The sequence below is a fragment of the Rhineura floridana genome, chromosome 16 (genome assembly GCF_030035675.1).
Source record: "Rhineura floridana isolate rRhiFlo1 chromosome 16, rRhiFlo1.hap2, whole genome shotgun sequence".
NCBI classification, from domain to species: Eukaryota; Metazoa; Chordata; class Lepidosauria; order Squamata; family Rhineuridae; genus Rhineura; species Rhineura floridana.
In genome coordinates this window covers 35,038,196-35,064,825 of record NC_084495.1, presented here as the reverse complement: position 1 = coordinate 35,064,825, position 26,630 = coordinate 35,038,196, and the positions used below count along the sequence as shown (strand labels likewise).

The window sequence follows — 26,630 nt, the reverse complement described above, 5'->3', positions numbered from 1 at the left end:
CACAAGTACTGTATAGTTTACACTTCACATGAAGTATTAGTTCTCCTGTATTTGGCACTGGTTAGGCCTCATCTTGAGTACTGCTTCCAGTTGTGGACACCACACTTTGAGAAGGATGCAGACAAACTGGAACAAGTGCAGAGGAGGGCAACGAGGATGATGAGGGGACTAGAAACAAAGCCATATGAGGGGAGACTGAAAGAACTGGGCATGTTGAGAAGAGAAAACTGAAGGGAGATATGATAGCAGTCTTCAAGTACTTGAAAGGGTGCCACACAGAGGAGGGCCAGGATCTCTTCTCGATTGTCCCAGAGTGCAGGATATGGAATAACAGACTCAAGTTGCAGAAAGGCAAATTTTGGCTGAACATCAGGAAAAACTTCCTAACTGTTAGAGCGGTGTGACAATAGCACCAATGGCCTAGGGAGGTGGTGGGCTCTCCAACACTGGAGGCATTCAAGAGGCAGCTGGACAGCCACCTGTCGGGTATGTTTTAATTTGGATTTCTGCATTGAGCAGGGGGTTGGACTTGATGGCCTTATAAGCCCCTTCCAACTCTGCTATTCTATGATTCTGAGAACTCTTGTCATCCATTTATTTCTGGACTAAGGAGGGGCAAATTATCCCATCTTTCCAAAAGGTTCCTGTAATTCATGTTGGGTTTTAAGCAGCAAGGTGAGTTGCTTATTTGTCAGCAAATTTGCTGTCTTTTGAGATGGCAGGCTGGGGTGCTTATTCATGAGAAGTTTCATTTATGAGTAGATGGCCAGCTTCAAACTTGCCACTTGAAACAGAAGACTGGGATAGTTTCATGTGAGCTGATCACTCATGCATGGGTCCTGGATTTCAGTTGCAACTGGGAAGTTTGTGGGAGACTTCTGAGATGCAGCAGATAGCAAAAATGCAGGAGGCAAGTCTATTCCCAAAGGGCCATGGAGGAGAAAGCTTCCCCTACCGTTCAGGGTGCACGGGAATCACCAGGTGATTATTAAAGGAAACCTTATTCCTTTCACAGCCTTTGCAGTGGATATCTCACAGTATAATTTCTTCACTGTGGGATGTTGTATATAAAGCAATAATAACAAAATCTGTGAAAATAGCCAGGTGAGTCTTCTCTGTCCCATTAATAATCAGCTAGTCTGTTGCTGGTTTTTCCCTCTTCAACAGCCAGAGTTATGAAGTTGGAAAGATGGATAAGAAATATTCAACTGGACAAGAAATGCAGGTGAGAAATTATAAACAACACATCTGAGGATGCTCTTTTCTTCCACAGTTAGAGCTGATTCATTTATATCGCCCTTTTGAGTTTAAACGCTCATTTATTTTCAATTGTAGGCCAAAGTGCTGCGGTTATTAGCTACTGTCTATTTGGAGTGGGACTACAAACAGTATCAAGACAAAGCCCTCAGGGCTATTACCATGGCTAATGAGGTGATGGAACTTCACAGATGTTTGAAAGGCATGGGATTGACTAAGTTGCTTGCGCTCTAACCATATGGGCTAGATTCATTTCTGCTAAGAGTGAGTGCTGCAGTCAGTGGAGCTACGCCAGAAATGGTATCTTTCTCCCAAGCCTGTTTGTGTTGATTTGCTTTCATTGCTAAACTGTGCATATCACTCTAAAACAGAATTTGTTCTATCACTATCTGAAGACTGAAACAATCTGCAATCAACATTATACTTCACTTGGAAGCATTTATTTTTCCATTTAAGAAAATCTACTTTGAACTGTGGAAGAGTCCTGTGTAACTGCTATTAATGCTGCATGTAGGAGTGAAGGAGAATCCTTTTCTTTTTTCCCCTTTGCCTCCTATAGCAACAGAATGAGGATTGTGGGCAATGCCACTGTAGGAATGGAGTGAGAAGGGATGAAGTTTGTTTTGTTTTGTTTACAAGAATGCAGAGACCAGCAGAATCCTCCACCGCTGTAAACACTCTTTGGTGTGAGGGGCAGCTGATACTCCTGGGGTGTCTACTGTCTCAGAAGCAGATGGGATACTGGAAGAAATTGAGAATGCAGTTTCTCTTCCCCCACCCTCCATGTAAGGGTTCTGAGCAAAAAAAAAGTTTTCTTTTTTAGGCTCTGTGATGAGAAATTTATAATCTGGCAACACTGGGTGACTTGTTGCTAAGGAAGTTTAAATTTATTCTAAAAGATTATTTAGGATATGTATTATGGGGTGTACTGATGAGAGGCTCTTGACATTCATTCAGAGTTATGAATAAGCTACGCTCTGACAGCAGCCAGTTAAAAATATCCTGAATATGGTAAAAAATAGTTTGTCTGTCAAAATAATGTCTTGATTTTTTGATTTACAGGAGAATTTGCATCCAGCTGGTTATTTCTTGAAAATTAAAATTCTCCTGAAAGGTGGTGTATTAGATGAAGATGTTGGTACAGGTACCATTGTTGGTTCAGAATAAGCATCATGTCAGTAAAGCAAGGCTGAGTTGTGAGAGAAATGGACAGGACTGTCTCATCTTTGTCAGCAGAGGCAAATTCATTTTAACTGTGCAGTGTTTCAGTTGATGAGCTTCTTCAGTTCTTAACAAAAGTTTAACAAACATACACTAATTGTAGTGAATAAATATAGCTTTTCTCAGTCCAGAATCATTCATGCTCATCCTCCGCATGATGCTTTCCATCTATGTTGATTCTGGATCCTGCTGTCCACAAAGGTGGGTGTGGTTACTAGTTGATATCAGAACTTGGAAGATTACTTTTGAAAAGGAATAAATTACAATTACTGTTACATGGCCCTAAAAAGGAATAAATTACCATTACCATTACAATTGTTCTGAAAGGAATTGATTACTGTTACTCAAAAGTAATTACTATAATTACACTTGTTACTTTCAAAAAAACTAGAGTGCCTACAAGGTGCTGGCCTTGGCCGCTATGCACCTTAGTAGCCTAAAACAATATTAAAAATAAACACACACAGGATAGTAGAATAATTTTTTCAATCCAAAAGATAGCAGTTGTGGTCTCTCCACGGGTAAGGGAGGTGGGGACAGAGGAAGAGGCCATTGATCAGAGCTTCACGTGCCAAACCAATGCATTCCCCACATGCTCTCTCTCTCTCTTTCTCTCTGCCAGCATGTGTTGTCTCTCTCACTCAACCACCTTCTGGACCCTGCCCTGCCACCAACTAAGGCACACCCACACAAGCAAACATTTTCCTCTGGGGTGCAAAAAAATTAAAACACTGCAAATGCAGCAAAGTAGAGGGCAGTGAAAACACGGTATTAACACACACACACACACATACGTCGTCATCTCTCACTTCTACAGTTCTTCATCTCCATTCCACTGCTACCTCCTTCATCCACATCCTTGCCCTCTGGCTCCTTTCTGCCACCACACCATTCTTCACCACTGTCCATTTTAACAATTTTTTCTCTCCACTTCACCCCTGTCTCACACTCCACCTCCTCCCTTGTCACCTCCTAAACACCCACAGAATATGAGGGAAGAGCAATGCTGTACAGAAGCCCAGTTTGAGGCACATGATTTTCATGTATGAATCAGAAGAGCAGAAGACTAAAAGTAATGCTCGAAACATTACAGTTGCACCTCAAAAGTAATAAAATTTCTCCTCATTCTATTACAATCAAAATGTAAAGAAATTACCCTCAAAAAAGTAATAGATTGCAAGCAATTCATTTTTCATAACTAATTACTTCCAAACTCTGGCTGATACATATTTGAAAACCCTTCCCTTGGTTAGGTTATCAATGCTTTTCCCTCCCTGCACACACCCCAGGTGGATGAAGAAGGAAGTGATGATTACAATCTTGGTATATACCCATCCACAACATCATTCGGCTGGTGTGAATACACCCACCCCCACCCCCACACACAATTGCCAGGACTGTTTTCAGATAGGCACCACTGCAGGGTAATGCAGAAGCAATCTTTTATTTTCGGAATGAATAAGTGTTTTCTCAAGAAGTGTTTTTCAGGGGCAAAAAATATGCAATACATCTAGATTGTGGGTGGGCTACATAGAAAAAAACAAGTATGCAAATCTCCATTGATTCTGGAATAAAATGTCTTGTGTTCACAGCCAAAATATATGAGCTAAAAGTGCAGATATATTATAGAAGTTTGCACTCTGAGTCCATATTAGCTCAAGTGAATCCTCTCCTTCTTCAGTGCCATTAGTGGTGATTACTGGAAATATTAATCTTTATTCTGCACGTGTTCAGTATTTTCTGAGTCTATGCCAGTCCATCAATGAGTTCCAGCCCTGTCCATCTGGATTCCATGGTTGGCACTTGAAAAGCAAGGTCTGAAATGTAGAATCATAGAGTTGGAAGGGGCCTATAAGGCCATTGAGTCCAACCCCCTGTTCAATGCAGGAATCCAAATTAAAGCATACCCAACAGGTGGCTGTCCTGTTGCCTCTTGAAGGCCTCCAGCCACACTGTGGATACACCCCTCCCCAATTCCAGGACTGTTTTCAGTTAGGCACCACTGCAGGGTATTGCAGAAGCCCACCACTTCCCTGGGTAATTTGTTCCATTGTGGCACTACTCTAACAGTTAGGAAATGTTTCCTGATGTTCAGTTGAAATCTGGCTTCTTGTAACTTGAGCCCATTATTCCGTGTCCTGCACTCTGGGACGATTGAGAAGAGAACCTGGCACTCCTCAGTGTGACAACCTTATATGTACTGGACTATTAATCAGTGTTTCTGTTTACTTGTTTGTTTTTAACAAGGCAAAATGCTTGAATTTTATCTTCCGCCTTTGCTTTCAGTGGCACATTAACCTTACTGCTTCCTTCTCTCTCTAGCTGTTGCTGAACTCCTGCATCATGAGTTTCCTCTGGATATTTACCTGAATACAGCAAAACTGCTTCTGGAGCATGAGAGGTACAGATATCTAAGGTTTGAAGCACTGGTAGATTTTTGTCAACCAGGAGAGAAGCTAAGGGGTACAAAGGAACTCAGTTATGTGGCTTCTCCTGCTCTTCACTAAACTCCACTTCTTTGTCTTCTCTTTTTGTAACTTTGGGGTTGTGATCATCATGAGAGGATTCTTCTCTAGGGAGGAGGAGGACAGGGTAGAGAATGGGTTTGATGTTTGTGCCAGAGTGGTATGTTAAGGGATAGGTGGTATGTTAGGGGATGACAGATAAAACTCCTTAAGAGAACAATTACAAGAATGTTGGCTAAATGGGAATGACAAGAGAATAAAGCAAAAATGGCTGTTTGATCCTTACACGTTTAGATGTTCAGACCTTTTGGCGATACATATTTGGGTAAGCAGATCTGCCAGCCAGAAGCCTTTAATTAGTATGACTGTAGCTGTAAAGATATTTGCTATAGCTAGTTCAAAAGGGTCTGTGGTCAGATTGGCAGTGTTTCATTAAGCTTTTGGTGTGAGTGGGATCAGCAGAGACTAAGGGCCCATCCATACAACTGTATAATCTGCAGTGTTATAGCTTTGTGTCCTCATTAATTCACCATCGTCCATATGATGTTGAAAGCTAGTACAGATTTTCACATTAACAAATCCACATTAGATGTACCACTGAAAAACCGATATGCTTCCTAAGTTGATAATCAATTGCATTAACATCCATGCGGTTGGATGCAATGCCACGGACATTCCTGCAACTGGCAGTCCATGGGTGTTCCTCCTTCATATGCCAAGCCCCTTGTCTCCTTCCCATCCAACAGCACATCCACAAACCTGTGCATGCGTGGGAATTTTTTTAAAAAAGATATATGTTTCTGGCTGCACTCTTCCAAAAAAGGCAGCGAAAAGCAAACAACCGTTATGAACCAATCACTGAAAAGGGGTGGACTTAGCGGAGTGGCCAATGCTAAAGCAATTTAGACAAAAAGAGCCCACACGTATGGATGCTTGATAATCGGGTTTTGACAATAATCTGACCGCAAACAGGACATGTAAGGATCTCGAGGCCACCAACCAAATAAGGAAAACGTGGATTTTTTCGTTAGGTAAGGATGGGCCCTAAAACATTCTCTGTTTAGAGGACAATGGAGGTGGGGTGAATCTAGATTCTTTTGTTACTGGGAACTGAATTCATGAACACCATCTGCTTTTCTTGTTGCTAGTGACTGGTAGTTCATATGCCTAGCCTGTATGTATATCTTTTGTATATTCAGGGAGGCCATTGGGTTTGGCTTTCTGAAGTCAGTTGCTCAGCTGTTTGAAGGATCCCCAGATGTCAGCAAAGTCATTTTTCTTCATATTGAACTCCTGTTCCAGACAAAGAAGGAACTGCTTGCCAAGAAAATGGTTGAAGATATTATTGCAGGTCTGTGTTTAGCTTCTCCTGATGCTCCTTCACTTGAGGGAAATTTACAAGATATTAAAACATGTTTCAAGCTGAAACTTTCAATTCAGAAAGGCATATTGACCTGGCAGGCCTTATCTGCAGTCCCTATCCTGATGACAACTGCACAAGCTTAAGTCTTGTTGATATAAAATTATTTTAAGCATGTTTGCTTGGATGAAAGTAACAATGGGACTTAACTTTGATTAAATGTATTTGGGACAAGGCTTTAAGTAAGATTCAAAGAGCCCAGCTTTAGAAATGTGCAAGTGGAAATTTTGGCTTGGCTGCATAGCTTTGAAGGCTTGTGATAGAAGCACTCAGATATTTGATGCCTCAGACCTGCAAAATTATTAAAATACATATATGAAAAAACTGGATAAAGATTACCACATAAAGCACATGTTATTTTATTAAATTATCTGAAATACATAGCTATGGATACAGATTTGGAAATGATAGCAACTTTATTAACATTAGCAAAAACTGAAACAGGAAGCAATTTATTTATTTTATTTATTTATTTATTTTATTTGTTTCATTTATAGACCACCCATAGCGAGTGGCTCTCTGGGCGGTGTAATTTAGAGCACCATCAGTTCTTGACTGGTTTCACAGAATATGGGACACCATTAACTTGCTAAAAGTAATCTCCTATTTAAGAGAAAAAATGGACAAATAAATATATAGAAAACTAGGTAATTTTTATTACATTTTGGATCTAAATGTATCAGGAGAATAAGTATCCATACAAATTATGTTCTCTGCTTTGGCTCATTCAATATATGTAATTATGTTCATACTTTTGGTAATACATTTTCTACTTTTATCTTTTTAAATTTATCTTTCCTGTATTGTTTGTTTTCTTTCTGTAATTTTTCCTTCTCTTAATAAAGATTATTGGGGGGAAACCCTCAGATATATCTGATGCCTCAGACCTGTAAAATTGGTGAAATGCTGAACTTTGTCTCCTCAGGACACAGCACAGGAAAGCAGCTGCCTCCTGAAATACTAAACCGCTTGCACCTCGTTCTGTGGGATACAGCTGCTAAGAACTATGAGGTTTGGAGCCCTGCAAAGTTTTTCCTTTTGTTTGACTACCTCATGTGGGAAACTGTGTTATGGACAGGGTGGAAGCAGGCAATATGTGACACTGTACACATGAAGTCCTTGGAACACACTCATCTGCTCACCCCACATTTTTCCAACATGTTGGGAATCTGAGCTTTCAGAGTAAACAAATAGATCCAGAAATAAGTTTAGCAAAGATGGATTGTTATGAAGTGAAACCAGATCATTCTTAATTATTTTCAACACCAGGTTTCTAAGTCCATTTATCAAACATTTTCAGGGACTGCCAGTGGTTTTTCACACATGAGCATTAGAGTTTCAGAAGCGGCTGCTGTTCTGTAACCCTGATGCTGCATATACCTTTCAAAGTATGGAAGAAACATCTCTGAGTTTGCCTGGCAACCCTCATTTCAGAATAATAATATTATAAAATAAACATAAAGTAGAGCAAAGTAAATTTTTAAAAAATAGTCTTCCAACCTTGAGATTTAAATCAGTGTTGTGCAAGCTGGCTTAGAATTGAGGTGCCACCACCCTCTTCAGTGTCTTACTAAAGAAAAATGGAACGGCTGCATATTTTTCACAAAACTTGAACAGCTTGGAACACATAGAATACAATCAGGTTAAGGCACAGTGTTTATTTTCTAGGAAAAACATTATTCTGAAGCCCTTCAGTGGTACAACTGCTCCCTCAGCTTCTACTCACCTGGACAGATAGACCAGAACCTGGCCAAGCTGCACAGGAATATGGCTTCTTGCTTTCTTCACCTGAAAGAGCCTGGCAAGGTATTTCTCTTGAGTGTATTTCTCCAGCCTCAGTTTAACTTTCTCCGTGAGCTTATGGAAAGTCTTGAAATTTGCTTCTGTTTAAAATGATCTGAACCAGAGGCTTTTGAGGGGGGTGGGGAGAGAGCTTACTTTTGAACGAGGAATTTTTTTCTTTATTAACGTAATGTTAAAGATGTGTGTTCTGCCAGACCCAAGAGAGTTGTTAGGAACAAGGGCTGCAATCAGGGTTTGCATGCCTTGTCTTCTTCATTGCCACCCAAAAATGAAAGCTGTACCAAATCCCTCCTCCTTGTGTTTGGGTTGTTAAAATTTAACATTGATTAATCAATCTGAAAATGGGTTTTCTCCAGGAATATATTCTTGTGATAGATAATAAGCTCAAGCTGTAAATCTATCACCTGTGTTGTCTGTTAGGAAAAACGCAAAGGATTATAGTGCAAAAACCTGAAGGAACATCCTACTGAGCCCAGGCAACTGTTACAGCCAGTTCTGCCTTGCTTGTCTCATAAAACCTGATGGCATCCTTTGTGACACTTTTCTGTGGGCACAAACCTGTATCCGCACTAGAGTACCTAGCCAAGCCGGTAGCCTTGTTTCCCTTCTCGTGCTGTTGCAATTCATCTTCTCTCCTGAAAGCTTCTGATACGAAGTTCCCACACCATGTAAATTCTTTTGTGACACCAGCACAGTTGCAGCAGCTGAGGCAGCCCCTTGTACTAGGATACCACTGAGCCTGCCAGTGCATAACAGAGAATTGGATCTGTCTCTTAGCTGCTGTCCACTAGACCAAATGGACCACTCTCCACTGTTACGCTGCCATCCTATGGACATATAACTAGGAGTAAATTTTATTGAACTCAATGGGATCAGAAGTAGGCATGCCTAAGTTGATTTTTTTATTATTCCATGTCACTTATAGACTGTGTTTCTGCACATATGCATTCAAGCTGTATAATTAAAATAAATAAAACAAATAAATTAAAACAAAATAATTAAAAGTAATCTTAAATGAACCAACAGAATAATAAGTTTTTTGTCTTGTGCTGTTAGACTGATATAGTTTTTCTCTGGTTTTTAAACCCTAAATTCACCATAGAATGATGTAAATAATATCAGTGTATTGCCCACACACACCCTGTGTGTAATTGTTACTAGCTGTTTCTGCTTTAATACTTAAGCAGCAATCCTACTAAATCTCTCTTATTACAGGCTAATGAGGCAGTGAAGGAAGCAGAGAGGTGTGACCCAAACAGCATCTTCACTCAGTTTTATGTGTATAAAATTGCAGTCTTAGAGAACAATACCCAAAAAGGTAAAAACAGACTGTGGTGGAATATTTGATCATGTTTATGTTTTGGTGTCTCTTTCCTTCTTGTCCTGGGTTTTATAAGGAAAGGGGGCAGAGGGCATTAGGCTCTATTGTTTTCTGTCATTTAAATTCACTAAGCATTTTAGCCTCTCACACTCTTTTCTTTTTTCCATCCTTGTCCAGCTATTTCTTGGTCAGCGGGGTCGTGGAGCATACAGGAATGGGTTAACTCCTCCTGTAGGCAGAGACAAAATATAACAAAGTGGCCAGCCGGAAGGGGAAGAAACCACCCTCTAACTGCCAGTCTTGACTCTGCCTCCAGCAAGTTAAGAGAGTCAACTGTATGCTCCTGTCTCCCTTTAGGGATACGGGGGTAGAAGAGTGGTTTTGTTTTGTTTTTATTCAGTTTCTCTCAGAATTGTTCTTCTCTGTCTGACCCCGCCCATCAGTGATTAGTTCAGATGGGGGGGGAGGAAAAGGATTTTTTTCTTTGGAAGATCAACAGTCCTCTGGGTGTGAGAATCTCTGGTCACCCAGAGGCGGTGGATAACAGCTTCGTCGAAGGCGGGAGGTAGCCGGGAGGCATCCCAGGCCCCTCCGTTGCCTCAGGGTGGCTGTGAGTCTTGTCACGCCAGCCCTCTTTCTTTCTTTCCTTGGAGGCAGGAGGTAGCCAGGACACGTCCCAGGCCCCTCCATTGCCTCAGGGCAGCAGGGAGTCGCATTGCGCTTGCCCTCCTCTTCGCTGATTGGAGACGAGAGGTAGCCGGGAGATGTCCCAGGCCCCTCCATTGTCTCAGGAAGTTTCGTTCCCTCCAGCCCTTCTCTCCTTCCAGCTAATGAGGCACCTGTACCTGTACGGGGGGTAGCCAGGAAACATCCCAGGCCCCCCTCTGTCCTGGTGGCAGCACTCAGCCGCATCTGTGCCTGTAAGGGGAGGTAGCCGGGAAGCGTCCCAGGCCCCCCTCCATCCTGGTGGCAGCACTCAACTGCGAGCCGCAGCACCATGCAGGGGAAGCTGCGGGGCTTCACAGGGGAGTTGATCCTGCAGCTGGAGGCTCTCTGACCATCCCGTGAGGCAGAAGGTCAGTTGTAGGGGAGCGTTCCTCTGATTTCCTGCGGTTTTTTGCTTTCCAGCTGGACGATTGCCAGGTTCGTGGGGGAGGGGAGTTTTCCCACCATCGACAGTCTCTTCCAGAGGCGGGAAAGGCACTGCTTGATTTGAGCAGGAAAGGAGACAGTGCACGAACAACAGCAGACACCAGCATTACCCTGCTTTCCCCGACCACCTAAGTGCCTAAGGAGGTCTTGACGGGGGCTCTCACGTAGTCCCAAACCCCCGCAAAAAAATAAATTTAAAATTATATATATATATAAAAATAAAGGGGCTTCAATGGCTGAGACAACGGAACATCAGTCTTCCTTGGAGGAGGATGTCTTGTCTCAAAGTGAGGGGGAGCACCAGGAAGATACTCCTCTTGGTATTTTGGCCTCAGTGGTGGGGGACATGTTGCCTTCCCATTCAGCGGAGGGGACTCCATCTCAGTTGATGTCCACGCAGCATGGGGGGTCTTTCATCACAAGAGGACCAGGCATCATCAGGAGTCTGAGGAAAGGTCTTCCTCCATGATGAAGTGGATTAGTAAGGCCATGATGAGGGAAGCGGGAGCCTCGCTGGCCAAGCACCTAGCTCGCTCTCACGGGAAGAAGCAGCCCAGACATGGCTGAGTGCACTCTCCATCTCCTTCCTCAAGCTCCGCCTCATGGTCCTTCTCTTCTTCTGGCTCTAGTCCGGTTGTGGCGAACAGCAGGACCAAGGGCAAAGGTCACCACAGGTCTGGGAGGCATTGTAAGGGGCGCTCTTCTGGGACCAGGAGTTCCTACAGAAGAGAGGGTCTTAGTCCAGATTCCTTGGAGGCCTTTGGATTCAGGTTCGGAAGAGTCAGAGAGAGAGGAGGGAGAATTGTCAGGGGATGATGCTCCGCTTCCGCCCTCAGTGCACAAGAAGCTTTATTCGCCCAATACATATTCGGTGCTGATCACCAAAGCTATGGCGTGCCTGCAGTTGGAGTTGCCCAAGGAGGCCCCTTCTCATGTAGTGGCTGGGGATGAGGGGCAGCAAGGCTCTCCAGATGTCTTCTCTAGGTCGGGGAAGATGTTTACTGGCATCCCATTTCTGAAGCTAAAGACATAGTCAAGGAGGAATGGGAACAGCCAGCCAAACCAAAGAAGGCCCATGTTTTGTCCAAGAAGCTATACAGCCTTCCTCCAGCAGTAATGGACAGCCTGAAAGTTCCGGCCATAGACGAGCCGGTATCTGCTTTAGGAGCCAAAATGGCTATCTCCAAGGAAGGGGACTCCTTGTCTGACCCTAGTGACAGACGCAGTGATGCAGCGCTTCGGCATACACATGAGGCCGTGGCTCTGGCCATGAGGGCAGCGGCGGCTAACTGTTTTCTGGCCCATGCAGGGGTCAAATGGGTCAGAGCAGATGCCAGACATGTCCGGGAGGGACTTAATAAGCTAGCCAAGACAGTTAAATTCTTGGCTGATTCCTCCATGGACAATCTGCAGTACTCTGCTCGTGCCCTAGGGTATGCGGTGGTCATAAGACGAAACATTTGGCTTAAACAGTAGGAGGTGGATCTCTATTCCAAAGCCAGCCTGTCTGTTCTCCCTTATGCGGGAGGGCATCTTTTCGGCAAATCTCTGGATCACCATTTGGTAGAGACCAAGGACAAGAAGAAGGCTTTGCCCATGGCTAAGAAAAAGGATGAGGGCAAGCAATCTCGTAGGAAGTCAGGGCAGTCCTTTTGTCCAAAAGCCTATTCTTCCGCATATAGGAACAGACAGAGCAGAGGTTTCTGGGGCGCAGCTCAACAGCAGCACCGAACCCCCTCAATGGGAGGTAGATTTGGTACGCGTCATCCGAAGCCCAACTCCAAGCCGGCCCAATCATGATGCCACAGGGTACCTGGTCAGGGGCAGGCTGCATTTTTTTGCGGACACATGGGCAGCATCCACTACCTACAGGTGGGTATTGGACACAGTGATAAAGGAGTATTCCCTGGAATTCTTAACCATCCCCACGGACAAGTGGAGAGTGGCTCCCATGGCAAGTGACCCTGAAAAAAGGCAGGGAACCCTAGACGCCATCGCTCATCTCATCGACATAGGTGCCATAGAACAGGTGCCATCACTACAGCGTGGGTCAGGGGTCTTCTCTGTCTTTTTTACGGTGCCCAAACGCAATGGCAACCTCCGTGCCATTTTGGACTTGAAATTTCTGAACCGATTCATCTGGCCCAGGAAATTCAAAATGGAGACGCTCCGGTCGATTGCAGAGGCAATTCAGCCCAGAACTTCCTCACCTCTATAGACCTTACGAAGGCATATCTGCATGTTCCGATTCTGCCCCAGCATCAAAGGTACCTGCAATTTGCACACAGAGGGCAGCAATTCCAATACAGAGCTCTGCCATTCGGTCTCTCCTCCACTCCCAGAGTTTTCACGAAACTCCCGGCAGTGGTGGTGGGGCATCTACACACTCGGGGTACACGTGTACCCCTACCTAGATGACCTTCTTATTCAGGCCCCTTCTCTTCAGAGGGCAAGATGGGGCATGGAGAGTACTATCCGCTGTCTGGAAGCTCACGGCTTCATTGTCAACATGTCCAAGAGTCATCTGTGGCCAATGCAGCGGCTTCAACATCTTGGGGTAGTGATAGATATGGAGCAGGTCAAGTTGTTCCAGTCGGAGGACAGGATATCCAAGCTCCAGTGTCAACTGCTTAGCTGTCTCAGCAGCAAGCAGGTCCAGTTGAATGACTTAGCCAAGCTCCAGGGCTCAATGATAGCAGCGATCGACTCAGTACCCTGAGCGAGATTTCACTCCAGAGCATTACAGTGGCTCCTACTGTCTTTCCAGGACAAAACTGCTGGTTGGTGGAAGGGCTTAGTTTTTGTCAGGAGAGAGATGAGGGAATCTCTGCGCTGGTGGTGCCATCTGCCCAATCTTCGGAAGGGTCTGTCCCTCAGGATTCCTTCAGTCACTGTTGTTACCACAGACACCAGCCTCTCTGGATGGGAGGCTACGTGCCTGAATCTGTTTGCACAGGGAATGTGGCAGGCCCAGGAATAGGTGAGCTCAATCAACTGGCTGGAGCTCCGGGCGGTCAGACTGGCTCTCCAGCACTTCCTACCCATCCTGGCACAAGCCTACATGCTGATCCGGACCAACAACGTCTCCATGATGGCTCATTTGAACCGCCGGGGGGGAATGAGGTTGAGTTCCCTGCAGAAGGAAACCAGTCTCCTCTTCAGGTGGGCGGAGCAGCACCTGATATCTATTGCGGCAGTTCATCTGAAGGGGACACTGAACTCCCAGGCAGATTGGCTCAGCAGAGAGCAGGTGCAGGAGGGCAAATGGGCTCGCCACAGGGACGTCTTTCGTCAGCTGGTACAGAGATGGGGGACTCCATGCATAGATCTCTTTGCATCCAAGACGAACGCGCAGGTCAACAGCTTCATGTCGCGTTACTGGGAACCTGGGACTCAGGATGCGGACGCCCTCTCTGCGCCCTGGCCCCAGGGTCTGCTGTACGTGTTTTCCCCCCACCTCTCCTGATCAGGTTCTTACGCAGGCTCAGGGCTCTTCAAGCGCAGTCAGTGGTTATAGCTCCCCACTCGCCCAGACGTCCATGGTCTCTGATCTGGTGGACCTCAGCTTGGACCCCCCCGAAGGCTCCCTTGGAGACAGGACCTTCTTTCCCAGGGAACCTTGCTCCACCCAGATCTGGACTGGCTACAGCTTCACGCATGGAGATTGAGCGGAGGTCATTGAAAGGAGAGGGTTTCTTGAACAGAGTCGTAGGCACCATATTGGCTTCGCGCAGGTCCTCCACACAGAGGATTTATGAGACCACATGGAGGGCTTTCAATCGACGGCACAGGCATAAGCACCTATTGCACAGTGAGTGCCATCTTAGGATCGTTCTGGATTTCCTGCAGGATGGTCTGGATCAGGGGTTGGCCCCTAGCACACTGAAGCAACAGGCAGTGGCTCTGGGTACTGTGTTTTCTCCACCAGAAGACTGCTTTTTGGCATCCCACCCCAGGATTAAACCTTTTCTGAGGGGAGCGTCCATCGTTTCTCCCCCCACCCTGCATAGATTTCCCTCTTGGGATCTTCCCTTGGTCCTTAGAGCTCTCTGTTCTTCACCATTTGAGCCAGCTTGTACATTGTCTATTAAGTTGCTCACCCTTAAGACTGTGTTTTTGGTGGCTGTGAAGTCAGCTCAGAGGGTGAGAGAGATAGGAGCGCTCTCGAGAGGAGCTTTGCACGTTTCACACAGACAAAGTGGTGCTTTGTCCAGATGCCGCTTTTCTGCCCAAGGTGAATTCAGTGTTCCACAGGGCGCAGGACATTTCCTTGCCTAACTTCTGCCCACACCGTACACATCCTAGAGAAAAGGAATAGCACAAACTGGACGTCAAGCAGATACTCAGGAACTACCTAGACAGGACTGAGTCTTTCCGTAAGATGGAGTCCCTATTTGTTTCCTTCAAAAAGGGGGCACAGGGATGGAAGGTGTCATGCTCCACTATCAGCAGATGGGTTAGGGAGTGTGTTGCCATGGCATATCAGGTGGCTGACAGATCGCCGCCAAGTGGTATTATGGCTTACTCAGTCAGAGGAGCAACCGCTATGGCTGCTCTTCACAGGGAGGCTCCACTGGAGGAGATCTGTAAGGCAGCCACATGGACACAGCCATCCACCTTCATCAGGTGCTACAAGGCGGATAAGTTCGCTTCCGCCGATGCAGCCGTCAGCAGGAGGGTTCTTCAGAGAGTAGTCGCCTAGCCTTGCATCCCCCCTTAGGGATGTGGGGTTCACTGCTTTGGTACATCCCATTCCTGTATGCTCCACGACCCCGCTGACCGAGAACGGAAAGTTGGACTTACTGTGAAGTGTCCTTCTGGTCAGCGGAGAGTGGAGCATACAGTCCCACCCTGCAGGGGTGGCTAGGCAGGGGTGGGAAGAATCTCCTCTTTGAGGTCCATAGGCGAATCGTGTTCACTTGGAAACCCGGATAGTGTAGGGAGGGCCTCCCATGACAACCTCCTGCATTGTCTACTAGTACTCCGTATTCTTTTACTGTCCACAGTGTAGTTGTTGCGCTAGTTTTTTATGATGTTTAGGTGGCCGGCATTGCCAGGTCAGCTTTATCATGACTGGCAGTTAGAGGGTGGTTCCCTCCTCTTCTGGCTGGCCACCATCTAACACTTTGTTATAGTTTGACTCTGCCTACAGGAGGAGTTAACCCATACCTGTATGTTCCACTCCCCACTGAGCAGAAGGACACTTCACTGTAAGTCCAACTTTCCGTTTTGTAAACATAATAAAGATGTTGCCTTCTGTGGGCCTGACTTCTGTTGTTGAACAGGTATATGCAAGTTATGCAGATGAGATGAACAGATTAACCTCCCTTCTGCCTCCCTTCTGATGTAGGACTGCTGAGAGATAAACCTTGTGTCCTTTAAATGTTAGTAGTGCTACCACCATCCACACTTTATAATCTTAGGGTTGAATCTAATTCCAGTCCTACTCAGAGTAGACCCAGTGAAGTTAATGGACATGACTACCTTGGGTCCATTAATTTCAGTCTGTCTGCACTGAGCTGAATGTAGTTGAATATAACCCACAGTATCTTAAAAGGGGAGAGAAACAGACCCATGTCAGGTCTCCTCCTAGCAATGAAGTAGTGACAGGCAGAATAGTCAATGTGAATGGAGTCACCCAACATTGCATACATGCCATCGATTTAAAGCACACACACCCAAGAATCCTGGGAACTGTGGTTTATTAAGGGTGCTGGGAATTGTAGCTCTGTAAGGGGTAAACCATAGTTCCCAGGGTTCTTTGGGTTGGGAGACATGCTTTAAATGTATGGTGTGTATGTATCTCACAGATTTATGGAAAGTTCAGGTGACTTGTCTCAGCATCCTTTCTATTATGGAGAGACAGGCTTTGTTGGCAAATTTAGTGACAAGAGGTTTGAGGCTTTGCGTTCTGTTACACCAGAACATATCACATAGCAGAATGAAACAATCCGATGTTTCCAGATTGTGGGTTTTTGAGTGTCAAGGTCACTGACTCTTGTCTGGGAATACAGGTAACTTCTGCCTTTGCACTAAGAGCAGAGGTGGATATCCATGATCAAATAAGTTTTTGCTATATAGATGACATGCTGTTGGCACAGTTAATCCCTCTTTCCTGGTTGTAGTTATTAGTGTCATTATAAGAATGCTAATAACTATTATCAGTGTGTGTATAACATGGGTGGTTTTAAGTCACACCACTGTTATTTGTTCACACATTTGGAATCAGGATGATATATTTTTAGGTTTTACATATACCACATGGGCATTAAATCCTTCAAGTGTGTTTCTCTGTGTAAGAATGAGAGTTGCTGATTAGAAAGCTTCTACTCTTGCTGCTTATCTCTACACAGCTTTGACTAGCAGTGATTCAGAGTAACAGTTTTCAGAATGGGGTATCTCTGCACTTTGACTTGCCTAAAAATTACAGACGTTAATGAGAACCTTATACCACATTACACAAACTAAGGGGATATCATCCACATTTTTTAAGATGTAAGATAACACCATAATATACATAGAAAAAATTACTAGACTGTTGGAACATAACTTTTTCCAAATGTTTTAAAAAATTGCAAATGTATTGGTGAACATAGTCTGGAACAGAAATAAGCAGCAGAGTTTGAGCCAAAAGAAAGTTATTTTGTTTATGTTGTTGCAAAAATGTAGCATAACTGAACAATGAAAAGGGGGGGAGAAGAGACCCACGCTGAGCAAAAACATCCACAGCCCCAGATGTAGTCATATTGCAAAATGATTCCTTACACAGAATACACTACACAATCAGATATTTACCTTTGGGTATTGTTAATGTAGTAAATTAAATATCAGTGTCAAAAGATACAATATTACAGGATAGATATTGCAAAATAGATAAAACATTACATACATGTAGGTGGAGATACAAATATAATGGCTGAATGCACACAACATTATTATATTATAATAATATATTTCTCTACCCATAACCAGTGGATGCACCTCTTTGTAGGCATGTTGGTTTTACTGTAACATTATTGCTGAAAGTTCATCTTGAAGAGTCCCCATCAATCTGGATGAAATGCCCCATTTCTCAAAATGTCACTTTTTTCTATAGGAAGAAGCAATCCTACTGAAAAGGAACCTTTTTGCACAACTCTCTTATGCGCAAGGATAGACGTAGGGCTGCCTCTTTAATTTGCGTTTTCAGCAATAGTTTACTACAATAAGAGCTATTATACCTACCAAGAGGTGCTTCCACCTATAATGGTTATAGAAATATTTCTATAATATAAAATATATCGAGAAATATAAGAAATATTTTAGGAAAGGGTCATGTGGACAAGGTGCTTTCGACTGTGAAGCCTACCACTTGCCTAACTGACCCTTGCCCATCGTGGCTCCTTGTGAGCTGCAGAGAGAAACTGGGCATGGGGATTAAAGCGGTGGTAAACGCATCCTTGCAAGAGGGTGTGATGCCATTAGCCTTCAAGGAGGCAATTGTAAAGCCCATCTTAAAGAAGTCCTCCTTGGATCCCCAAGTTTTTAATAACTTTCGCCCAATTTCGAACCTACCATTCTTGGGCAAGGTCATTGAGCGAGTGGTGGCCAACCAGTTGACAGCACACTTGGATGAAACGGATTACTTGGATCCATACCAATCGGGTTTCAGGACTGGTCACGGAACTGAAACAGCCTTGGTCGCTCTGGTAGATGATATGAGGAGGGCATTAGATAGGGGAGAATTCACCTTTCTTGTCCTCCTCGATCTCTCAGCGGCTTTTGATACTGTCGACCACAGTATCCTTTTACATCACCTGGAGGGATTGGGAATTGGAGGCACTGTATTACGGTGGTTCCGTTCCTTTCTCTCTGATAGGTACCAACAGGTAGCATTGGGGGAGGAGGTTTCAGACCCTTGGCCTCTCAATTGTGGTGTGCCACAGGGTTCTATCCTCTCTCCCATGGTATTTAATATTTATATGAAGCCGCTGGGAGCAATCATTAGGAGTTTTGGGCTGCAGTGTCACCAATATGCGGATGACACTCAGCTCTATCTCTCGTTTAAATCTTCACCAGAGTTGGCTGTGGAGACCTTGTCCAAGTGCCTGGAATCTGTGAGCGGATGGATGGGAAGGAACAGGCCGAAGTTGAATCCCGATAAGACCGAGGTGCTACTCGTGGGGGACAAGAGAAGGTTGGGAGATGTTGACCTGAAGTTCAGTGGGGTGAGTTTACCCCTAAAGGACCAGGTCCCTAGCCTTGGGGTTGTACTTGATTCCAGGCTGTCCATGGAGGCTCAGATTTTGGCAGTGAGCCAGGCAGCCTGGTACCAACTACACCTCATACGAAGACTGCAAACCTACCTTCCTGTTCATCAGCTCCCACTAGTAGTACACGCCCTGGTCACCTCTTGATTGGACTACTGTAATGCGCTCTACGTGGGGTTACCCTTGAAAACTGTCCGGAAATTACAACTTATAAAAAATGCAGCAGCTCGACTACTTACGAATAGTCGCCGCCGGGATCACATCACACCAGTGTTGTTCGATCTACACTGGCTTCCAGTTGCTTTCCAGGCCCAATTCAAGGTGTTGGTATTAACCTTTAAATCCCTATACGGTCTTGGCCCAGTTTATCTAAAGGAGCGCCTTCAACGCCACCAATTATGCCACCCGACACGATCAGCCACACAGGGCCTTCTCTCAATCCCGCCGACAAAAACAGCTAGATTGGCGGGAACTAGAGAGAGGGCATTCTCAGTGGCGGCCCCCACCTTATGGAACTCCCTCCCACAAGATCTACGGCACGCCTCTTCCCTAAATGTATTCCGTAAAGCCTTAAAGACCTGGCTCTTTCAGCAGGCCTTTGGGATTTCCGGGGAGGGTTAACTGTTATGACTGAAATGCCTCTAACCCTGTACCAGTACTTGTTTTCGCTGCTGTATTGTTTCATATTGTATTATTGTGTTTTATTGTATTGTGTTTTAATTGTTTACATGTACGTCGCCTAGAGTGGCCAACGGCCAGATAGGCGACACATAAATTAAATTTATTATTTATTATTATTATTATAGCTCAGTGGTAGAGCATCAATCCCTGGCATCTCTAGGTAGGGCTGGGAGAAGCTCTATGTCTGAAACCTTGGAGAGCCCCTGCCAATCAGCAAAGACAGTACTAAGCTAGATGGACCGATGGTCTGACTCAGTATAAGGCAACTTCCTATGTTTCTATGTTCTGTCTCTTCATGAGTTCATGTTATTTGGGTCTCTAGTTATTTGTATGCAGGGCCTTTTTTGTGGTGGAACTTACTGGTATGGAGTACCGGCACCTCTTTTTTGGCTATCCATGGAAACCATTTTGTGTTGGCACCCATAGCACTTTTATCAAGATATGAGTGTTGACACCTTGTTTTTTTTTTTTACAAAAAAACCCAATACTTGTATCTATGACGAAGATCTATTCTGTAATGAGCCAGCAGCTCAGCCTCCCACTGGAGTTAAGACAAACTGCCTTCTTCAGAAATACCTTGAGAGATGTGGGTATCTGGAATATTTTCTTTTCATTTCATTTCTTTTGCATTGTGATCCTGTAACATTATAACGTTTGGATACTGATATTTAATATTTATTTATTTAATTATGTTTTACATTTAAATAGCTGCTTCATAACAGAAGTTCTTTGTGCGGCTCACAAAGCAACAAACAACCCAATTGCATTCAGTGCAGATTGGTAAAAATTATAACAAATTAATTTAAAAAACTGTAACATAGTTAAAATGCCATTTAAAACTGAGTAGTGTAGACTCTATTTGAAAGGCTGCCCAGTTCAAGTCCAGTTTAAAGATTTAAAAAAACCCTAAGAAGGGTGAGCAGAGGTGTGCTTGAAGTTGCCCATCTATAGTGAGCACCTGGACAGGAGTCTGAGCACCTGCTCACGGTCTTCCCCGCTATTGAGATGCATGGTATTTCTAGTTACATTGTAGTCATTATTTCTATATTTGCATCTTAGCATATGCAACTTTTCCTGCAAATATGTGTCCTTGTTTGACTTCTTTTTTGGTGATGCTTTTTCCTAGCTTCTGACTATGCATAAGCAGCCACTCTATGTTCCATCTATGGATTACCTAGTCAAGAAAATTGACACCTTCTAGTAAATGTATGGTCTTTGAAGAGATCAGGTCAGGGGCTCAGTAACCATGACAATGAGCAAAGTGGACTGTTAAGCCATGTACCTGTTGTACAGAAACAAGAGCACTTTTTGTTTGCTCAAGACGGGACATCCATATGTCTTAGAACAATCAGCTGCAGATTTGGGGAACCAGACCCATTTTTATATGTGCTGGTACAGGCTTTTGTTAATGTCTTGTGTGTCCCCTGTCCTCCTCCTTTTAGCTTTGGAAGCAATTGTTGCAATGGAGAAGTCAGCAGCACAGCCAGCCCATCACAAAGACAAGTTATTGATGGATGGATCTATGGTTAATGACCTCCTGAGCCTAGCAGCCCAGTTTGCTTTGGAGGTAAAGAATGAGGTCTTCTGAACAGCTTATTTTCAGATAAGTGGAACATCTGTAGTTTGTCTTTCTTTTTAAAATGCCCTCAGGTCTACTTTGCAGAAAATGCAAATTTCTTCTTTTAAAAATTTGGATCAAGAAAATTCAGTTTTCTATTTCTGGCCTTGTTCTTAGCACCCCTTGCTTGTGTGTGTGTGTGTGTGTGCGTGCGTGTGTGTGTGTGTGTGTGTGTGTGTGTGTTGTACATGAACTAAAGTATGTTGCTTGCCCCCCTCTCCCTTCTGCTGGAGATCACCCACTAACAGATGTAAATGGGCTAATAAATATTCCACAGATGAATTAAGGTATATTATTTATGTATTTAAAGAATTTATAAAATTCCTGCCATTGAAAAATATTGTGGCAGTGAAGAAAAAAGACAAAATACAAAGTTAAAGCAATAAGGATACGTTGAATCCATCTGTAAAATCAACATGAACAATATTCAGCAATGCTATCCTGAAAAAGCCTTATTATTACTATTATTACGATTACTATTAACAACAACAACAACAATACTAATAATAAATTTATATCCACCCTTCCTCCCAGTAGAAGCCCAGGGCGGCAAACAAAAACAGAACACTTTAATTATTATTTATTTTTATTTTATTTTTATTAATTAGATTTTTATACCGCCCCATAGCCGAAGCTCTCTGGGCGGTGCACAACATATAAACATATAAACATATAAACATCCAATACAATTAAAACATTATTAAACAACTAAAAATGAAATGAAATACCAAAAACCAAAACATAATTAAACACATAAACAAATACAAAACTTCGTACTAAAATATAAACTGTTAAAAAGTATTAAACTGATTAATATATTAAGATGTTAAAATGTTGTATATTAAATGTAAAATGTTAAACTGTTAGCATGTTAAGATGTTAAAATGCCTGGGAGAAGAGGAAGGTTTTTACCTGCCGCCGAAAGGATAGTAACGTCGGCGCCAGGCATACCTAATCAGGGAGCGAATTCCATAGTTTGGGGGCCACCACTGAGAAGGCCCTTTTTCTCGTTGTTACCTTCCGGACTTCTCTCTGAGTCGGCACCCGGAGGAGGGCCTTAGATGTTGATCGCAGTGTACAGGTAGGTTCATATCGGGAGATGCTTTCCAACAGTTATTGTGGTCCCAGGCCGTGTAAGGCTTTATAGGTTAAAACCAGCACCTTGAATCGAGCCCGGAAGCATATAGGCAGCCAATGCAAGCGGGCCAGAATCGGTGTTATATGATCGGACCTCCGAGTCCCTGTCAACATTCTGGCCGCTGCATTTTGCACGAGCTGCAGCTTCCGAACCGTCTTCAAAGGCAGCCCCACGTAGAGTGCATTGCAGTAGTCTAATCTAGAGGTTACCAGTGCATGGACAACTGAAGCAAGGTTGGCCCTGTCCAGACAGGGGCGTAGTTGGGCCACCAACCGAAGTTGATAGAAAGCACTCTGTGCCACCGAGGCTACCTGTGCCTCTAATGACAAGGATGGTTCTAAAAGAACTCCCAAACTACGGACCTGCTCCTTCAGAGGGAGTGCAACCCCATCCAGAACAGGTTGAACATCCACCATCATTAAAACATCATAAAAACAGACTTTAAAATATAGTAAAACAAAACATCTTGAAAAACATGTTTTTTAAAAAAGCTTTAAAAAAGCTTAAAAGCAATTCCAACACAGATACAGGCTGGGATAAGGTCTCTACTTAAAAGGCTTGTTGAAAGAAGAATGTCTCCAGTAGGTGCCGAAAAGATAACAGAGATGGTGCCTGTCTAATATTTAAGGAGAGGGAATTCCACAGGGCAGGTGCCACTACACTAAAGGTCCACTTCCTATGTTGTGCGGAACAAACCTCCTGATAAGATGGTATCTGCAGGAGGCCTTCACCTGCAGAGCGCAGTGATCGACTGGGTATATAAGGGGTAAGACGATCTTTCAGGTAACTTGGTCCAAGCTGTATAGGGCTTTGTACACCAAAACCAGAACCTTGAACTTGGTCGGGTAGCCAGTGCCGGTGCCAGGTGTGACTGGGCCCTTGGGCGCCAGCCTGCCCCGGCGCCCCTGCTCACAGCCCCCCCTACAGACCTAGTGGGACTGCTCCACCTATCTCTTCTCTCTTTCTGTGAATGCCCTGCACGCTGAGCATGCAAGTCGCTGCCATAAACCAAGATGGCAGCGGAGGCTTCTCTAAGGGGCTGATACCCCCTCCACCATCTTCATTGATGGCACCCATGTGCGCTACATTGCGTACGCACACATGCCTGCCATCAGTCAAGATGGCGGTAGGGGCATCAGCTCCTTAGAGAAGCCTCTGCTGCCATCTTGGTTGATGTCATCTGCACACAGCACACAGGGCATTCACAGAAAGGGAGGAGAGGTAGGTGGAGCGGGTAGGCACCGCAGGCCTGCACAATCTGTAGGGGGGGCTGGGAGCTCTGTCTCTGCTATCTGCTGCAGGGTTGGGAGTAGACCCTGCCGAGGATTGCAAAAGGGGAGCATTTCCCCCACATTCTAAGGAGGGGTCCTTCAGGGGCCCCTCTGGGCCACAGGGGCCCTCAGCCTTGGCCTGACCTGGCCGCCCTTTGGCGCTGGCCCTGCTGGTAGCTAATGGACAGCCAGTGCAATTCTTTCATCAGCGGGTGACATGTTGGCAATACCCTGTACCAGTGATCAGTCGTGCTGTCACATCTTGCACCAGCTGCAGCTTCCTGACCAACCTCAAGGGCAGCCTCACATAGAGTACATTACAGTAATCCAGCCTGGCAGTTACTAGTGCATGGACAATAATGGTAAGGCTTTCCCAGTCCAGAAATGACAGCAGCTGAAGCTGGTAAAAGGCACTATTAGCCACTGAGGTCACCTAGGCCTCTAGCAACAAAGATGGATTCAGGAGCACCCCCAGACTATGAACCTGCTCTTTCAGAGGGAGAACAACCCCATCCAAAGCCAGTGCCCCACCTGGCTGCCCTTTAGAACTGGCCCTACCTCCAGTACCCATCTCACCAAGTCAGCCCAGAAGGATATCATGGTCAATGGTATCAAAAGCTGCCAAGAGATCAAGTAAGAATAACAGGGTCACACTCCCCCTGCCCTTCTCCTGAGAAAGGTCATCCATCAGGGTGACCAAGCCTGATTTGGTCTCATAACCAGGACTGAACCCCGGTTGGAATGGGTCAAGATAATTTGTTTCATCCAAGAGTAGTTGCAATTGCTGTCCCACAACCCTCTCAATCACCTCGCCTAAAAAGGGGGTATTTGCTGCCAGTCAGTAGTTGTCACAAACCAATGGGTCCAGGGTGGGATTTTTCAGGAACAGTCAGATCACCGCCAATTGTATGATGCAGTTCATCAGAAGTCGTTCGTTCTGCCAAATAATTCTTGGGGGATGGGGGGAAATCAAGGCTGGCTGACCTGCTAGGATCAGGGTCTGTTGTTTTAAACAAAGCTACTTTTGTGTGCCTTGGCTTACAAAGATGTGCAAACCAAAATGTGCAAACCAAAATATATTTGAAGAATTCACTCCTAAACTAGCGTATCTTTTACAATCTTAACACTGCAATTCTCAATGCTTATTGAGAAGCAAGTCCATCTGAGTTCAGTGGGATTTACTCTCTAGTAAGTATAATTAGAATTGCAACCTTTGTCTAGCTTGTCTGGCTCCTTCACATAGTGCTCTTCCATTCCCACTTATGAGATACCATTCTTACTGATGGCATCTATTTTTATATCCTGTTCTTCATGAAACTTATTAAAAGATCTGAGCTGTTACATTCTAGCTATTTAAAGACTTTTACTATAGCCTACAGCTGCCTGGAACACAAAGAAATGTGAATTTATTTAAGCACATGAATATATCTTTTAACCTAAAATTAATGCAACAATCTAGTGTTTCTTTCTGTCTCGCTATCCATCTCCAGACAAGAGATTGTTCAGTGAAAATATGTTTAATGAGGTTGTTGTGAAAAACATTTTTACTCTGCTCTTCAGCCAAAAAGGCACCTGAAGCAGCTTACATAAGATAATAAAAACAGGGTTACAATCTAAAAGACATAACACAAAAGGTGAAAGGGATTATGAGGGAAGAGGAAAAAAGCAAACTCAGACACCAGTTCTTAAACTTATAATGACTACCCATAATGGAATCAGTTGAGGGACAGAAGAAGCTAAATAAAGGTGGTCCCTCAGCAGAGCTGACAGAGTATCCCTGCTTTCCATCTCTCTCTCTCTCTCTCTCTTTCTCTGCTATAGTCTGCTGGCATTATTATTATTATTGTCTTTATTTATACCCCGCCCTTTTTCCAAAACTGGAACTCATGGCTGCTTCCAGATAAAAAATACATATAATTAAAAACATACAAAGTCTACATTAAAATAAGATTAAACTATTTCCAATACTAAAACCATACACACGTATAGCTAAAAGAGTTCAAACTAGTTTAAAAATAATATAATAGACATTCGCAATGCAGCACCCTTCACGCCCTATCCTTAGCCTTCAATTCCAAAGGCTTGTTGGAATAAGAAGGTCTTTGCTACCAGGCATGGCTGCTACCAGGTAACAGTTGATGAAGGAAAGAGCCAAATGGAGCTGGCCTGCCACAGAGCCAATAGACTAGTCCAGCAGTCCCATCTCTCTTTCTGCTGCACCCTGATGGAATATATCCTGCATTTATAGGATGTTACATATGAGGGTATATATTACACTCTATTATATTATGGCTTATGTTAAATAAATACTGGTTTGTCTTCTGAATTTTATACTTTGAATAAAATTTCCCAAATGCATGGTTTTGGGATTATTGAAGCCTGATGGTGTTGACTGACTTTGCATTACAGAAAGAAAAATGTATAGTTTGATATTCAAGCTATGCAATGCATACCAAGATATATTATTTATATCACTAACTGAACTAATGTCATTCTCTACCCCCAGAATGATCAACAGTGTGTAGCTATTAAGGCCTTGGGATATTTATCTCAGCACTTGCAAGATTGCCAACAAGCAATGACAGCTTTAAAGTAAGTAACATAAACACCGAATTTTGCTTTCTTTAATTGATTGTCATTAAAATGTCCTTCGTATTTAAATGCAATTGATTGATTGGAAAGGTTATGTTGTTAGCCAAATGTGAGAACCTCAATCCTGGCTTACATATCCTCATGCTGCCCTAGTCTTAACTTGTATCTGGGCAGAAGCTAGAATACCTTTCAAGTGTCCCAGACTAGAATTTGATTTGTAAAAACAACACCAGAAAATGCAAAAACAGCATAAAAACAACAGCATGGAGGATACTGCTCTCTGCTATTGGGAGGCAAGTCTGTCTGAACAACAGAGTTCAGACAAGAAATAGTATCTTCTCATTCTTATTTAGATTTATTGCCCACCCTTCACCCAAAGGTCCCAGGGCGGGTCACAACAGTTTTAAAATACAGAATTAAAAACAGTTAAAAACTACCTAAA

General features: G+C 44.0%; 1 protein-coding gene across 1 annotated transcript in view; it reads left to right on the top strand.

Moving 5' to 3' along the window:
* TEX11 (testis expressed 11) overlaps nt 1–26,630 on the top strand; it is a 56,061-nt gene that overhangs the window by 10,137 nt on the left and 19,294 nt on the right. Inside the window, exons 10-19 of the mRNA XM_061598199.1 lie at nt 1,168–1,225; nt 1,336–1,431; nt 2,320–2,401; nt 4,801–4,879; nt 6,143–6,294; nt 7,289–7,374; nt 8,032–8,169; nt 9,382–9,484; nt 21,012–21,136; nt 26,103–26,188. Coding sequence (XP_061454183.1) covers nt 1,168–1,225; nt 1,336–1,431; nt 2,320–2,401; nt 4,801–4,879; nt 6,143–6,294; nt 7,289–7,374; nt 8,032–8,169; nt 9,382–9,484; nt 21,012–21,136; nt 26,103–26,188 — 1,005 coding nt within the window. The remainder of the gene's footprint in view (nt 1–1,167; nt 1,226–1,335; nt 1,432–2,319; nt 2,402–4,800; nt 4,880–6,142; nt 6,295–7,288; nt 7,375–8,031; nt 8,170–9,381; nt 9,485–21,011; nt 21,137–26,102; nt 26,189–26,630) is intronic.